The sequence below is a fragment of the Lutzomyia longipalpis genome, chromosome 2, assembly GCF_024334085.1.
Source record: "Lutzomyia longipalpis isolate SR_M1_2022 chromosome 2, ASM2433408v1".
NCBI lineage: Eukaryota > Metazoa > Arthropoda > Insecta > Diptera > Psychodidae > Lutzomyia > Lutzomyia longipalpis.
The window spans coordinates 23,941,610-23,956,819 of NC_074708.1; the positions used below are offsets into that span (position 1 = coordinate 23,941,610).

Genomic DNA, 15,210 nt, shown 5'->3' on the forward strand with positions numbered 1-15,210 from the left:
GGGCAATTCTATTTCACTGAGGTTTTAAATAAAACAATTTCTTCCTGATTCAATGAATTAAACTGAGCAGCGGATTTTATTTATATTCAAATTTATCAAATTTCAAATTTTAATTCTTAAATTGATTGAAAAAAATAATAACAATAATGGAGAAAGTGAAAGTGGAAGTAAAGAAAAAAGAGATTATCACGAAAGGGAGATAATAGAGAAAAAAAAAACTAATAAGAGGAATTTCAAAAATTCACAAATTTAACTGTAGCTCATGACCGTTGCATACCAATTCTCGATAGGGTGATTCACTTCATTAATTTACGCTAGCGTAAACAATTTTCAAAAATTTAAATGAGGAAAATGGAGCAAGTTGCATATATACCTTTCTTGCATCTACAGGGTACACTACATCACACATTTATGTTTAACTTAATTGTATTTTTAGAAGATTGATTAAAACCACGAAATGATGAAATGGTAGATCTACGTGGTGCTTAAAGACAAAGAATTTAAGAGAATAAAACCTAGACCTAGCCTCTCCAAAAAATAATAAAAGCAGTATCCTAGATTTTCCTAAGTTCGTATTTGAGCAAATCAACCCTAGTCTCATTCTATATTTAAAATTTTTCTTTACTCTAGCCTAATTTGTAGATTTTGCATTTCTTGTTTTCTCGGAAAACATTTCATTAGGCTCTATGAGGAATTTGGCGAATTATGTGTATTTACATGCATTATTCATCCTAATTTAATTATTTTAATTTTAATCGTGTTTTAGACTTTGGATATTATGTTGTTTTTTCCAAAATATTTCACAATAACATAATTAACTTTATAAATCATGAAAAATGAAAAATATATTAATTTATTAAGGAGAGAAAAATAAAAGAGACCAAAGAAATATTTATTGACTTCTTTTCTGACATCTCCAAAAGAAAACAATTCCTAAATTGATTTATTTCATCAGTTAAAAATTATTAGCAAAATATCATAATCTATATTGGAATCTTGAAAATTCCTAGGGGACCAATGTAGTTAAGGACAAATTGAATAAGGCCCATCCAATAAAGTGCGGAAGCTGAAGACTTATTGAACAATCACAGCAATAAAGCATCAAATGTCCATTGAAATTGTCGCATCTAAATCATATTTATCTCAATGGCAAAAGCCAATTCGACACACTTTATGTGCCAAGGGAGAAAGTGTTGAATGATACAGGAAATGCCACACTCTCTCTCCCCGGCACTTCCTGTGTGGGCATGAAGGATACTTTGTGGGTGTTTTGCACTCAGGAGGATTTCACTCTTCTGCATAAATTTACATTAAGCAGACACAAAGTCAGTTGGTAGGAGACAATAGAGAAACAGCGAAACAAGAAAGTTGCAACGTTTTCCAAAGTCAAAATGTACATCGCAAGGGTACAATTGAGAAGACACAGGATACCTTGTGGAAAACTTTGTAATTACATAATCACAAAATTGTGTTTTTCTTTGCAACATACTGAGAATTTGTGAGGCGACATAAATTTATTCGTTCTAACATTTTATATTATTCTCCATAATCATCTTTCTTTCCTGGTTAATGTTGTATGTATATTTGACTTTTGGCCCGCGTGGGTTGAGCAATTTAGCGCACACATGTATATAAAAACAACTTCTGCCGCCCCTATATTGACAAGGCGAGACGTATAAAATCATGCCTCGATCTCATCCCTCTCTGCTGAATTTAGGGTATTTTGGCAAAGAATATTTCTTGCACACATGTTGAGACAAAAATGTTTTTCTGCTTTAATCACATTATTTTACGAATCATTTCCTGTACTCGCAATAAATCATCCCATTACAATCATGTAATCGTAGTTAGGAAGAAGGATGAAATTTTTGGAAAGTTATACATTATGTCTTGTCCCAGACTTTCCATACAATCGTTCTCTTCCCTCTTCATTTTTATACGTTCTGTCTTTTTGAAGGAATGACTGCTATTGTAAGTCAATAGAAGGCCAAAGAAAGCTTTATTAACTTGAATTTTCTTCTGATTTAAAAAAAATTATATTGATAGAGAAGGTGTTTAAATAAGTTTTGTATTTTATTAAATAGTTTTTCAATTAGATATTATTGACTAGATTTTGAAAATTTTTTAAAATTATTATTAACTGTTTATGTCTAAAGGAGGATCATTGAAACGAAACAAAATTCATCAAAATCGATTAAAAATGTAAAGAAAATCTCAAAGATATTTCTTTAAAAAAAAAAGACTCTGAGTACATTAAAAATCATCTTTCTTTAGTATAGGCTTTTAGTCTAATTTCATTTATCGACTCCCCCTTCTCGCCAGAAGCAAAGTCTATACCATTACAAAAGTTCGAGACGCACTAAACGGAAAACATCCACGTTTTATATATTTTTCCCTCAAATTCTTATACCTCCGCGTTATCCCTTTCTCCCCCCTCCCCACGCCCACCCACATCCTCCCGCAAAAGCCACAGTATGGTGAAACTAAAGAAGCGTGAAAATAACACAAGAGTTTATCAGTTTGTTGTTTGTGAATAAATAAAACAATAATTTTTCCCGACAAGTACCTTCACAATTCAACAACAAGGAAGAAAAGCTATATGGGGGATGAAAGTAGTTCACAACGCGAAAGGATACGTCCGTATAAGATGGAAAAGAATAACAAATTCTTTGTCTGCAAAAACATCTCTCCTGCGGGTGAAGGGAGATTTGTAGCCACAACGAAAAGTATCCCAATTCACGCCAAGATTCATTGTCAACAATTAGTTGGTGTTCCACTTCGTGGCCAACACCAAGTATTGTAATCGTCGGAAAAACCGGCCACCTCAGATCGGGTTCAAACTTGGTATGAGCACGTTTTAGACATCCCACATTACGAAAATGGTGGTGGAAAATTTTTGATCCGGCCGGCCTGCCGGCCGGCCTGCCGGCCTGCCGGCCGGTCGCCTAAACTTTGCCTTATAACTTTCGAACGGTAAGAGATAGAGACTTCCGGTTTGAAGTTTTCTATAGAAATATGGGTGTAAAATTTCATTTTTTCGCATTTTCAAAATCCAAGATGGCCGCCGTCCGCCATTTTGAAATACTATCAATCACTTCCCTTATAGCTAGAGGTCTGAAATTTTAGTATGTTGTAGAGCTCAGAGAGACGTTTTCATCAACAATTCATACTTGACAATCGGTCAAGCGGTTTAGCAAATATGGCGGCCTTAAGCAAAAAGTGTTTTTTCGATACAACTCGAGAACGGCTTGACCGATTTTGATCATCTTGGTATCAAATGAAAGGTTTCAAGAAGCCCTACAACTGTATAGAACATTCCAAGTTCCAAAAACATCCGCAAGAGGCGCTAAAATCAAAAACAAAAATTGCCTAACTTTAAGAGGCAATATCTCCCAACATCTGTTATAGATTTCCTTTAAATTTTGATATGTTGTAGCCTGACTCAATATCTGTCACCAGTCCGAAAATGAAGAAAATCTATGTCGCCGTTTAGAAGATATGGCCATTTGAATAATTCTTGCATTTGAAAAGTTCTAAGAACCATATCTCTTGAACCGCTTGTCCGATTTGACTCAACTTTGTATCAAATTAAAGGTTTTGCAATTATCTACAACTTTCTAGAACATCAGAAACCTCTAGAACCATTCCTTCAGGACGAAAAATGCGAAAAACTGTTTTGGTGAAACAAAAATCCGCCATTTTGTGTTCTGGAGGTGACCTTGAAAATTATTGAGATATATGTCAAATTATAGCTTATTTCAAGACCTTTCCAAAACTAGTCATGAAATTTCTGTAGGTGTTATAGAACAAGAGATATGACAATTTTTATGCATCAAATTGCTGAATTTCACTAAAAAATCAACTTTGCCTACTAATATTGTTCACAAATAGTATTACAACGCATAAACAAACTTCTACACGTTGTGGGACACCAACTCTTATAACTGGACGCGTTATGATTGACTTTCAATAAGATTTCTGGCTCTTTTTTTGCGCTCTCATTTTCTCTCTGCATTTGGCAAAATTTTCCCAAGGACCTCATCAAGATGGAAAAAGGAAGGACATTACACGAAGAAAGGGGAAAGGAGATCCTTCCAAGAGTTTTTCAAGTAAGTAGAAAAAATATCTCATACATTTATATACCTTGAGCTACATATATAACACTGATGGTGATTTGGAAGAATTTAATTACTACACTGCATTGCTAGGATGTCAACTGCATTTCCCGTGAGGAGGTGCTGAAGAAGGGAGTTACCACCTAATTTTCACTTAGCTCTATTTCCGTCTTCCGTTTTCCTCAACTCTCACGAGCTTTTGAGCCAGCAAGAAAATCCATTTGTGAATTTTAACCCTTTATAAATCTTCTATCTCTGCTTCTTTTCTCTCTTCCTCTATGAAACATTCAAATTACTTTTTCTCAAAATACGAGAAGGGGGAAAAAGAGGAAAATTCTGTGAACTTTCTGACCTCCAATTTACGATGTTTTTCCTGGTCCTCCTGGTCTAATGTATAATGTTGTTTTTTTTATACAAAAGCACCCACCACAGTTTGTCCCTCTCTGTGTGAGATAAAATATATGCTGTGTGCATAAAAGGAGTCTTAAATTCACTTACCAACAACATGCAAGTACCCAAATTGTGTTTTCGCCGTCACCGTGTTAATTTGGCACATGTATCTTCCCTTATCCTCCTCTTGGACGTTGTTAATATGCAGAAACCATGTTTTATGCTTATCGTGCTTATCGTGAGTCACACTTATACGTGGATTCCGTGTTATGACGTGATTGTGGACCGTTAAAATGGCAGATTGCTCAAAATGCATCCATGCTACCTGCAATGAAAAGAAGAAAAAAGAAAACATTTCAATCCACTTGGAAAATGACATATAGCACAGGAAGAAAATCTTTTTCATCCATCGTCTGGCCACTGTGACACGATTTATAACTTTGTTTACAGTCTATTCTCTTTCCTCTTTCCCACTCCTCCCCCACAATTCTTCTCACACCTCATACAGACACATTCGCCTGGGAATCGTCAACTTGGCAATAAGTTTACCATTTTTCATAGTTCTGGGAAAGAGAGAGAACCCTTTCATAAAAAAGCATAGTCTTTATTGAAATAATAAAATGATGGTTATTGCACTCTTGAGAGAACATTTAACAGCCACTTTGGTGCATCCATAAAGCAACGTATTGACAATTTAGGGGGAGTGTTTGGGAGACTTTACGAAGCCTCGTTACGATTTGTTAAGTATCACTCATAAAATTATGAAGAATACCACCATCGTGGATATTTTTTACGGACACACTTCGTCAATTAATTGGGAGAAAATAAATTTTAATGTAAACTAGTAGTTTGGATTGGATTAGAATTATATTTTCTTATTATCCTTAATTCTAATGCAAAAAAAATAAACGTCGTTTTCTAACTTTCCAGCGACGCTTTAGAAATTTTTTTTTATTATTAAACTCAAGGAACTTTCCACAAAACAAGAATCCTAATTTGAATTTCTTTTTATTGACTCATTATTAGTCTTCAGACAACATATTTCGAAACAGTTTGAAGGGAAAGAGCGTGATTTAATCTACATATTAATTGGCTATCTTTTGAACAATTTTTTACTCATCAATGGAAAATTTCTTAGAATCTTTGGGACGATTTTTAATGATATTTTTTTCAACCCGAAAGTACCAATAAAATCGTTGCCCTACCTTCAATTTTGTGAGAAATAGTAATTTATTAATTGAGATAATAAAATAAAAATCAATTGTAATTTAGGATGATTACCAAAATTAACCCAATTAGTGTGTGTTGAGGTAATGTGATAACTGCTCAATATATAGGCAAAGAGTAGGGCCACTTACGATGATTAAATCTACACGCACACCCTCACTGTAAATATTGGAGAATGTCTTTTCCATCCGATAAATTTTAAATTGGCACCATCAAATTTTAATAACAAACCTACCTCTTATTATCCACCCCCATATATCGTCACACATACGCAAATCCTCGGTGGATGATTCTCATCCTTCTCATCCCCCAAACGAGCCTTCAGGAGATGATTCTGTTAAATCATTGTCATTACACACTTTCGGTGATTGATGACCGAAACACCATGGGAAGATATACTTTCATCCTTCCGGTTCCCAATGTCACTTTTAGTCTTTTGGAATATAATTTTATGGCCAATGGAGCAACTCAAATTGGAAAATAATGGCTCAAGTCACGGGATGACAAATTCATTTTAGGTTGAGGGAAACTTTATCCCAAATTTTGGGCTTTTCCCGGAGCCATATGTGGTGACATTGATGTTTGCGGAATATTTATGTGATTTTGCGTCTTACACCGTCTTACCAATTTTACCCAGATAACAGCAGAAAACTCTTTTCATTAAACGGACTTTTTTTCTTTTCCGCTTGAGCTTCATTCGTGCATAAAAAATAAATTCGTTCAAATATTTCCTTAATCTCTCGCAATCATGGTATGAATTTTCCCCAACTCTGAGTAAACTTTACATTCTTGTGAATTAAAGAACAATTTCTCTGAAATATAATATTTCTCTCTTACGGGGATAGAGCAAAAGATTAAAATTAAAACGTGATTTGACTCATTGCTCTAACTGCAAGAAAAACTTTCTCTTACTTTTCCATTCTTTCGAAATGAATGGAACTTTCGTTATAAGCTTTTGAAAAATCTCCCCATTGGACTAGGGGCATAGGGGAGGGGGGATGTTAAGAAAAACTTCTTCGCTTGGTAACATCATAATTTTAAATGCAATGAAGGAAATTGCATTTGTCAATGAGTCGAAAGAAAAATGAAAAAGGGACATTGAGAGTATTTCTTCAGTGGAGATTGTCTAAATAATCCACGACAACGTGTACTTATTAATAAGCTAACAGAAAGCTAAATACATACAGAAGCTCCTCCGGGGGAAGGGTACCAGATGTTTCCGGGATTTCCACGTTTCTCCAACTTCCCAGCACAGTGGCAAAATACTCTAAAATGGACTTATACATAGCAAAAAAGAGTCTTCACACCATTGAAATGGGCAAGGAAGGTGGGTACATGGAAGAACGATGAACGCGTACTTATGCATTGTATTCATCTACCCTTTAGACCAACAACAAGCTACCCCACCACCTTCTATATAGTTGCGTTGTTGGCTGCAAAGTTGAATCAACAAATGTTAATAAGAAAGAACAATTCACTCTGTGAGCTCCTCCATCCTCTGACGTGCCAAACTTTATCCCACCAACCGTATAGCTTTGCTCGGGTAAGCTACTGCAATAACACAACCGCAAGGCAGCAGCAACTAAAGTTGAAAAATACTTAAAACATCGTAAACGGGGATCTCAACGTGATAAAACAATGGTTGGATGTGCACCATCTACAACACATGAAGGCACTTTGAGGGAGAGTTAAGAAAATGCATCGCTCCCCATCATGCGTGGGTGGGAAAAATTGTTCAAGTTCAAGAGCCGGATATCTCCTTCAAAACACTGTATAACTCAATTTCACATACCAACCAACAGATCCCCACCATGCCTTTTGTACAATTAAATTATTAAATAGATTCCTTGTGCGAGGGGAATTTTTCATTCTGTGCCGCATACTGAAAAAACTTTCCTCGCCACATGGAATGCTTGCGAGAAGAAAAGCAAAAGGATCCTCCTGAGACTTCCTCTTTTTTATCACGAAAGAATGACGGTGCTGAATTGCTAATCTTTCTATTTGTTGATGATGCAGCAATTTTATTTTCAAAAATAAGTAGAGAGCTAAATCCATATATTGGAGGAAGATTCACCAAAACACGATTAGAATTTTAAGTGATAGGAGTGGTACAATTTGGAGAATTGTAAGAAATCTTTATCAAAAATTTTTAATTTAATTTGTTCAATTTTATTTTGTTCAATTTTTCAGTTCAAAACATTAGGAGAAGTCAAAAAGCCCTTTCTCTGGTTAGATTCTGATGTAACGCAAACTTTGTACATATGATTTTTCTACGAGTTTATTTAATTTTTTTTTGTGAATTTATCTGAGCTGAAAATGCGTTTAAAAAAATTGGGAGGAAAATCACGGGAAAGTTAATCTTGTTTAGTGTTTAGTTTATCTCTATTTAATTTACATCCGACTTTCCGGGAGTATTTTCTCTTCTCCTAAGTTTCAAATGCAAAAAAAAAAAGAATTTTAAATTTTTCCCTCAAAGTTTCGACATATTTTTGGCTGAAAACAGTTTTTCGCATCTTCTGGCTCTCCTCTTTGGGAAAAATCTGGTCAATTCACAATTAAATTTTTCTATTTTAAAATTTAGAAAAATTGAGTTTCATATCAGAATCTAACCACTGGCTTCAACATTTTAGTGATAAATCCAATTAAATCTAATCTAAATTTATCAAAAAACGAGGTAAATTGTCGCTTCGCTCCAATATACCTCGCCCGCTTCGCGGGGATTTGTTGCGCTTCGCGCAAATTTTAGAGAAGAAATTGTGATGGATTATATAAGTAGTTTGAGTTCATTTATCAATCCAGAAGAAAAAATTTGCAAAGAGAAGAAATCATTTTCATACAATATTTCAGGCGGGAAATTCAAAAATTCGCAAAAATTGCATGACTTTTATATGGGGGCTACTTGAAGGGGGGCTTTGGGGGGAAAATGAATACGGCCACTCGAAACCGCCTGATATAAGGAGCCTCTGTGCCAAATTTCATCGCGATCGGTCAAACGGTGTAGATTTGTATAGCCGAACACGACTGAAGATTACCAACAAACAGACCTTTCTTAATTTATTATATAGATCACCATCAAATATCATGGAGAAATACTTTAAATATTCCTTTTTGGAAATGTTTAAGATTATGCAGAAAGAAAATTCGATGAAAATCATTTACAATATACCTATACATTGATGCAGGACTAAAAATTGTATTATATATAGAACAAAATGTAGTAGCATGGATGAGATGCTAAAAGGGAGGAAGTCTCTACGGGTGCTTTCTCCCTTCGTGTAATGAAATTCAAGAACACGCTTGAGGAAAAAAGATTGAAGTGCGATGGCAAGATAAGGCAGGTCTTCTTTTGTAAATGGGTCCCCCGTGCTGAAAGTGGTTTCCAACTCGCACCCTGGCTAAATGCCTTTTCCGGGAACAGCTTGCAGCAGCTGATGATATATGTATGTGTATATCATAATTTTATTTAATTAATTAAATTTTGTAAACGAGATGCACGACTTTACGGAAAATTGAGGTGAGACCTCCTAAAGTAACGAGCATTCTTTATCGATTGAATCAATCTCAGGGACACTGGGTGAGTGGGTGGTGAGAATTTTAAGCTACATATATATTCCTTAACCTATATATAGGGCAGAATATATATAATAAAATCTTTGGATGAAGCATTGAAAATTCTCAACAAATTGAAAATCGTTTTGTATTATCATCTCTCTCTCAGGAGTAAAGAGATTCCCCACAAACTTTCTAAAATGTGCACAAATTCACTGACTGAGAAATTTGCAACAAAACATGTCAGTGGTGGAGATATTTAGTCCCGAAGGGTTGTATCAGTGTGCAGTAACTACTTAAAAATTCCAAATAGGATGGAATGGGGTGTAAAAAGGAGGGAAAAAAAAACATTCAGACACAGAGGGGGTGTTTGGAAGACAAGGACTAAAGGGCGATGAACACATTTCGCATTTCTATATATCTCTACACAGCATAACACGAGAGAGGGTGCTTTTTTTGGCATGGGTGTGTCAATGTGAGGGGGTAGTATTGCGATTTCTGTGAGAATCACGACGAAAAAGAGAGGAGGGATGCAGCAAACCTAAGGGTGTGCTGATAGCGTTTATCTGCAGCACATTCAGCTTCACGCGTTATCAACTCACAATCACATTTATTTTATTCTGTCCGACAGTTTAGCTGAAAAGTTCCACCAGAGAGACACCAAGACTGCCATCTCGAGAGCCTTGCAATATCCTTCTTTTTCGCATTTTTTTCACATCCATTTTCTCTTCTCGTCTGTGCCATCCCTGGAAAATCTCTATTCTCACACAGAAATTCCTCATGGGCCCTGTGAGAGTGGAAATTCACTACCATCATGAGGGGGAAAGAGGGTAGCACACGTTCTAGTTTAATAAAGAACATCACTCTGTTAATTTCGTTTTGCAGCCCGTCTTTTTTTTTTTGTGCTCACATCACTCTCATCGTGCTGTGCCAGCAAGGGTCCAACATGGTCACACTCTCTGCGTCCTGATCCTTATCGAGCATTAATTATAAAAAGGACTGCATTCAGCTATAAAATTGGGTTGGTACGAGGTACTTCCGCAATTTCACCGTAAATTCCAAGAAGTGTCCTTTTTTGGCGCGATAAAAAGTAGGATATGCCTTTTATTCATGAAGAAGATTGTTGGTTGAGTGCCATTATTTTGACACAATCAATTTCATAATAAGAGAGGAGTCTCTTCTAAAAAATTAGCTAGAACAACTTCAAAGTCTGCCAGAATTTTTTTAGCACGATTTTCTAAAGATTTAAAAAGTTTTTTTTGTACCTCACGCATATGCTTAATATCCTTAATATTTATTCTCTCGTTGTTCTTCATTTTCTCATTATATATTTCTCTGCTTTTCAGTATTCAATTTCCGAAATCTCTGCATGAGTAATGAAATAATGAAATTTACGTCAATGAGCAAAACATCATAAATTGAAATGCATAATTGGACTCTTCGACACGGGAGGAGGGGGAGATGGAATGATATTTCTACAAGAGGAGAAAAAATGATAAAGAGCAGTGTAATTTTTTTCCTCTTGCAATGCTCTAAGGTGAAAGAATAAGAATTCGTAGCAATAATCCGAAATTCAAGTCATGACTTTTTCCCTTAACGAGACCATCCCCAGACGAGTTTGTTTATTTCACATCCCATGTGCTGCCGAAGAGCTTCTGCTGTATCGCATACAGTGTAAGCCCCTCTTCGCGACATTTCTTTCTATCCGTCGTCCATTTATTATGTGGCCATGCTCGCATTAGCCCATTTTATAAATTGCCACCGACAATGGAGTCTGCAGAGGCTCAATTTTGCAACCAATGCTTTCTCTTTGAAATATTGTGAGCTCCGATAGGAGGAATTTGTAGTTTTATTTTAGTTTTCAAAATGTTAATTTTTTTGGGCTTTTTTGGGCTATTAGGAGTAAAATAAGAAAGACATAAGAAACTTTTTTGAGCTTTTTTTCTCTTTAAAACTCTAAGGAATCTGAAGCAGAAATTTTCCTAGAAATGAGTTTTCCTTTGAATTCTAAAATTCAATTTGTTGCCATCTCAAATTCAAAGAGAAATCTTATTTTGAAGCCACAGATTCCATGTGAATTTTCTTTATTTTACTCTATGGCAAGAATGACCAAAATGGATTGAAAATTTTAGTCAAAATTAAGATTTCTTGGAATTAATTTCTTACATAATTTTAAACTTTTGTGGTTCTTTTTTTACTTAAAGAATTTCCACTTTTTCCAAAGTTAATTCAAACAGCATAAACGTAGTTCAAGAAAAACGAAAAGTAAGTATATTCTGTGCCAAATTTTCAATTATTTATTAACACACAAATAGTCATTTAAATTCCACTTCAATTTCAATTTTTAGAATGAAAATAACAATTTGGTAGTTAATAAATTTTAATAATGACTTCGGCGCATAATCATGCAAATAGTTCTTTATTGAATTTCCCTAAATTCTCCCATACAAAAAAATGAACCATTTCGGAAATTGGCAAACTTTTCAATGTTATACTCTTATTGGACAAAAATGTGACTCGTGTGTTGCTAAATTTGATTTTCTTGGTTTGGTTTTTGAAAGCCAAAGAATCGTCAAACTACCCCATCTTGGTGTACCCACGCGCGATGCCAAGAATGTTTGGTCTTCCAAATGGTATACAACAAGAAGGGAAAATATGTGTTATTTACAAAAGAAAACTGTACAAGAGCGGAAAACTTTCCGACCAGTTCCTGATGGGAATATGTTATGAGTCCTGGCTATAGGAGTAAACTTTTATTTTTCCATCCGTAGCACTCATTTTCGGAAGCCATGGACAATTTTCGTAGTAAAACTATTAGGAAATTTCATTTAAAAAGTTGAAAGTTTTCCACCACACACAACATATAGCATTTTTGGCTTTTTAGGGGGGTGATGGTACAAGAGGAAATGAGGGTAAATGGCGGGGAGTTTTTGGTGCGGGATAAACTGGCGATTTGTGGTCAGTCCATTGGCATTATGTTGTCTCGTTTTCCCATACCCAACATATACGCAAACATAGCCCAGATCAAGTCACGTACCTTATAAGATCCGAGATTTTTGACAGAACATGCCAGCTTCACATTTCGACCAGCTGGAACTGTGATATTTTCAATAACGTCCGTAAATTCTGGATCCTCCGAGACAGCTGCAAGGAAAACGGAGAAAAAAAAACATATAAAATACCAATAATATTTGCTTTTTCATCAATAAACTTTTCTCACAGAGAGGATGGGGAATTTAATAGGAAATTGAAACATTCATTCACCAATTCCTCTTCATTTGTGGAAGCAAATCAATAAAATGAATTCAGCTGTAATTTCTTTGTATGAAAAAAGGGACATCATTGCACATAAATTCAAGAATAGAGTAATTTCGAAACTCCTTATCGATCGTTTCACACTACAACGCAAAAAAAAGGAAAAGTTCTTCCCGGAATTTTATATTGAAAATTTATCGTTCTCAGATAAATTTTTGTGAGTTCTTTCAATTTTGCAATTCTTTTTTTTATTAACTCACACCGTAGTTGCAATCAAAAGTGAAAAGCTGAATCGTTAAGAGTAGAAAATCACGGTGAATTTTTCAATTTATTACGTGAAAAGCGAATGAAGTGAATATACAGCAATTTGCAATGAGAAATCATCCAACGTTCATGAGATAGAGCAAAAAATACTCAAGAAATTACTATTTTCACTTGAGTTATGAAGGCTTGAATGCTCCTTCGATGAATTTGCTAAAGAATACCTGCTGAGAGGATCTTCCTTTCAGGATTAGCAAGGCGTTATTGGGAGAATTTAATTATTGCCAGAAAATTGAGTCATTCTGCGAAGAAAAGATAACACCCTTATAGGTAAACTTTGCCCTCTTGTGAGGGAAAGGAATCAATGGGATTAGCTTGATAGTCATATAAGAAATTCATGGGATTTACGGCTAATCTTGTTCTCAAGTATTCAAGAAAATTTCTTTAATAAAGAAAATTTGAGAGGAAATTGTTGGAAAATTCCTTAGAAAAATCTCGCAGAAACTTCAAGATTACAATAGCTGTGATTTTTCAAGAATGTCCCGCAATAAATGTTGCAAAGAACTTAAAGCAATATGAGTGAAGAAGACCAAATGTTACAAGCATAAAGAATGCCACCTTTACTATATCTCTTGCACGCAAGACGTCCAAAGGGTCCTCCCACCCTTAGCCTCCCTTTCGACGCTTTCGACACATATTCCATCCACGTATTGTGAGTAATTTGACGTACTCCAGTGAAATTTTTTTTTGGGCAGGCGTATGTGATAAAAATGTAATGGAGGCCTTTAAAATCGTATAAAATAATTAGATTCTCGTTTCACTTTGCAATTTATTCTCTGTTATTACATTCTTTACACATTCTCTCCTCCGCACACCTTCCAGGATGCCCCATCGCATTGCCTAGGATTTGTCCTCCTTCTCCTCCGCGTGGCATTCTATCCATCCCCCCAGCTCCTCAATGGCAAAAAAACTACCTTGATTATTCATCTCAGCAATGTGTTGTATAATTTCTTCCTGAGCCATTTCTTAAATATTTCCACCATACCTTTTGGCATAGAATTTCCATGCAAAAGAATAAAGAATCGATGGGTAGCAGACGCTGACTAGCCCGGAAGGTATTTCGTTTTTGGTGTGCTTTTATTTATCCCCCATCCCCCAACTCAAATAGCTTTCTTATAACACAGATTCTTCTATACAGCTCATTTCCATCCACCCACATTGGCTTACCAAAAGAGGAGAAATATTAAAAAGATATTCTTTCATTTCAATGTTTTCACTGTGCATACATTTAGTCGGGAAAATAGGTTGGTTTTTTGGCCACAAAAATCGCGATAAATTTCGGTCTTGCCTAAAAAATATTTTCCAATTGAATTGTTAATCAAGCGGAAATTTTTATGAGACTGTTTTTTTAATTAATTTTCTACATTTAGGTGCAATTTTTTATAATTAGCTAAAAAGTCATATGTATAGTATATGGAAAATGGACCCAAGCTATAGCCAAATTCTACTTTTACTTTTCTGATGAAGACCTAGATTAATCGCAAGAGAGTTTGTGGTTGAAAAAAAAATTTACAAATTCTTTTCATTCGCTTTTTTACGTAAACTTTTAGCACTTGTGATAATAAAAATAAGCTATGGACTCCATCTAATCGTGACTCAGAAAAAGATTAATTGAGACTCAAATCTCCTTTTTGGGATTTAACTCTTTTCTTATTTAGACTCAGCCTTTGAATAGTGTAGACTCAATTTTTAACAAATGTAGACTCAGCCTTTACCTTATGGTGACTCAATTTTTTTTAACTTATTTCTACTACAAAATACGTAATGTAGCCGCGAGTTTTAACTTAAGGCAACGTTGAAAACAAGTAAGACAAGGAATATTTTAAATGAACAGAATCTTATTAGTGGAATATTAATCCATCAAAGAAAATCTTTGTTTGGCGTATATGGGTGTTGTTCTGGTTTAGAGGGAACAATTTTGACCTACATTAGCTACCTTCTGCATTTAATTATACCTTACTCAGGTAATCCACGCCCTCAAGAATAATTTTATTATTTTATTTCAAAGCCAAAAATTCAAAATTTTAAATCCGCTACAATAGAGGAAAAATCAGCAATGTAATGTAATGTGTAACTGCGGCAAATCCTTTGTTTTCCTTACGTGATAAGGTGCAAAAAACCGACTTAAAGACGCATCCTCAATGTGCAAACTTGGCAATATCATTTTGAGGAGCTGAGCACGTTTTGTGTGAAAACATCTGACAGTCGATCGTCGTGAGGGTGATGAATACTAAGTAGAAGCTCCTTCCCGAAATGAGACTCGCGTGCCTAGTATCATTTTCCTTTCTTTTTTTCCTTGCTTACGGTATGCGACTTAAAAAAAAAACCACCCGCGCCATAACACATTCCTTAA

General features: G+C 35.1%; 2 protein-coding genes across 3 annotated transcripts in view; both read right to left on the bottom strand.

Annotated features, from left to right (window-relative positions):
- The window catches only part of LOC129789572 (uncharacterized), a 656,748-nt gene that overhangs the window by 99,991 nt on the left and 541,547 nt on the right, over positions 1 to 15,210 (bottom strand). The gene's annotated exons all lie outside the window — the stretch shown is intronic.
- Positions 4,606 to 15,210, bottom strand: part of LOC129789267 (zwei Ig domain protein zig-8-like) — a 36,109-nt gene continuing 25,504 nt past the window's right edge. Inside the window, exons 2-3 of the mRNA XM_055825920.1 lie at positions 12,319 to 12,425; positions 4,606 to 4,830 (exon numbers count right to left, since the gene is read on the bottom strand). Of these exons, the coding sequence (XP_055681895.1) occupies positions 4,606 to 4,830; positions 12,319 to 12,425 (332 nt within the window). The remainder of the gene's footprint in view (positions 4,831 to 12,318; positions 12,426 to 15,210) is intronic.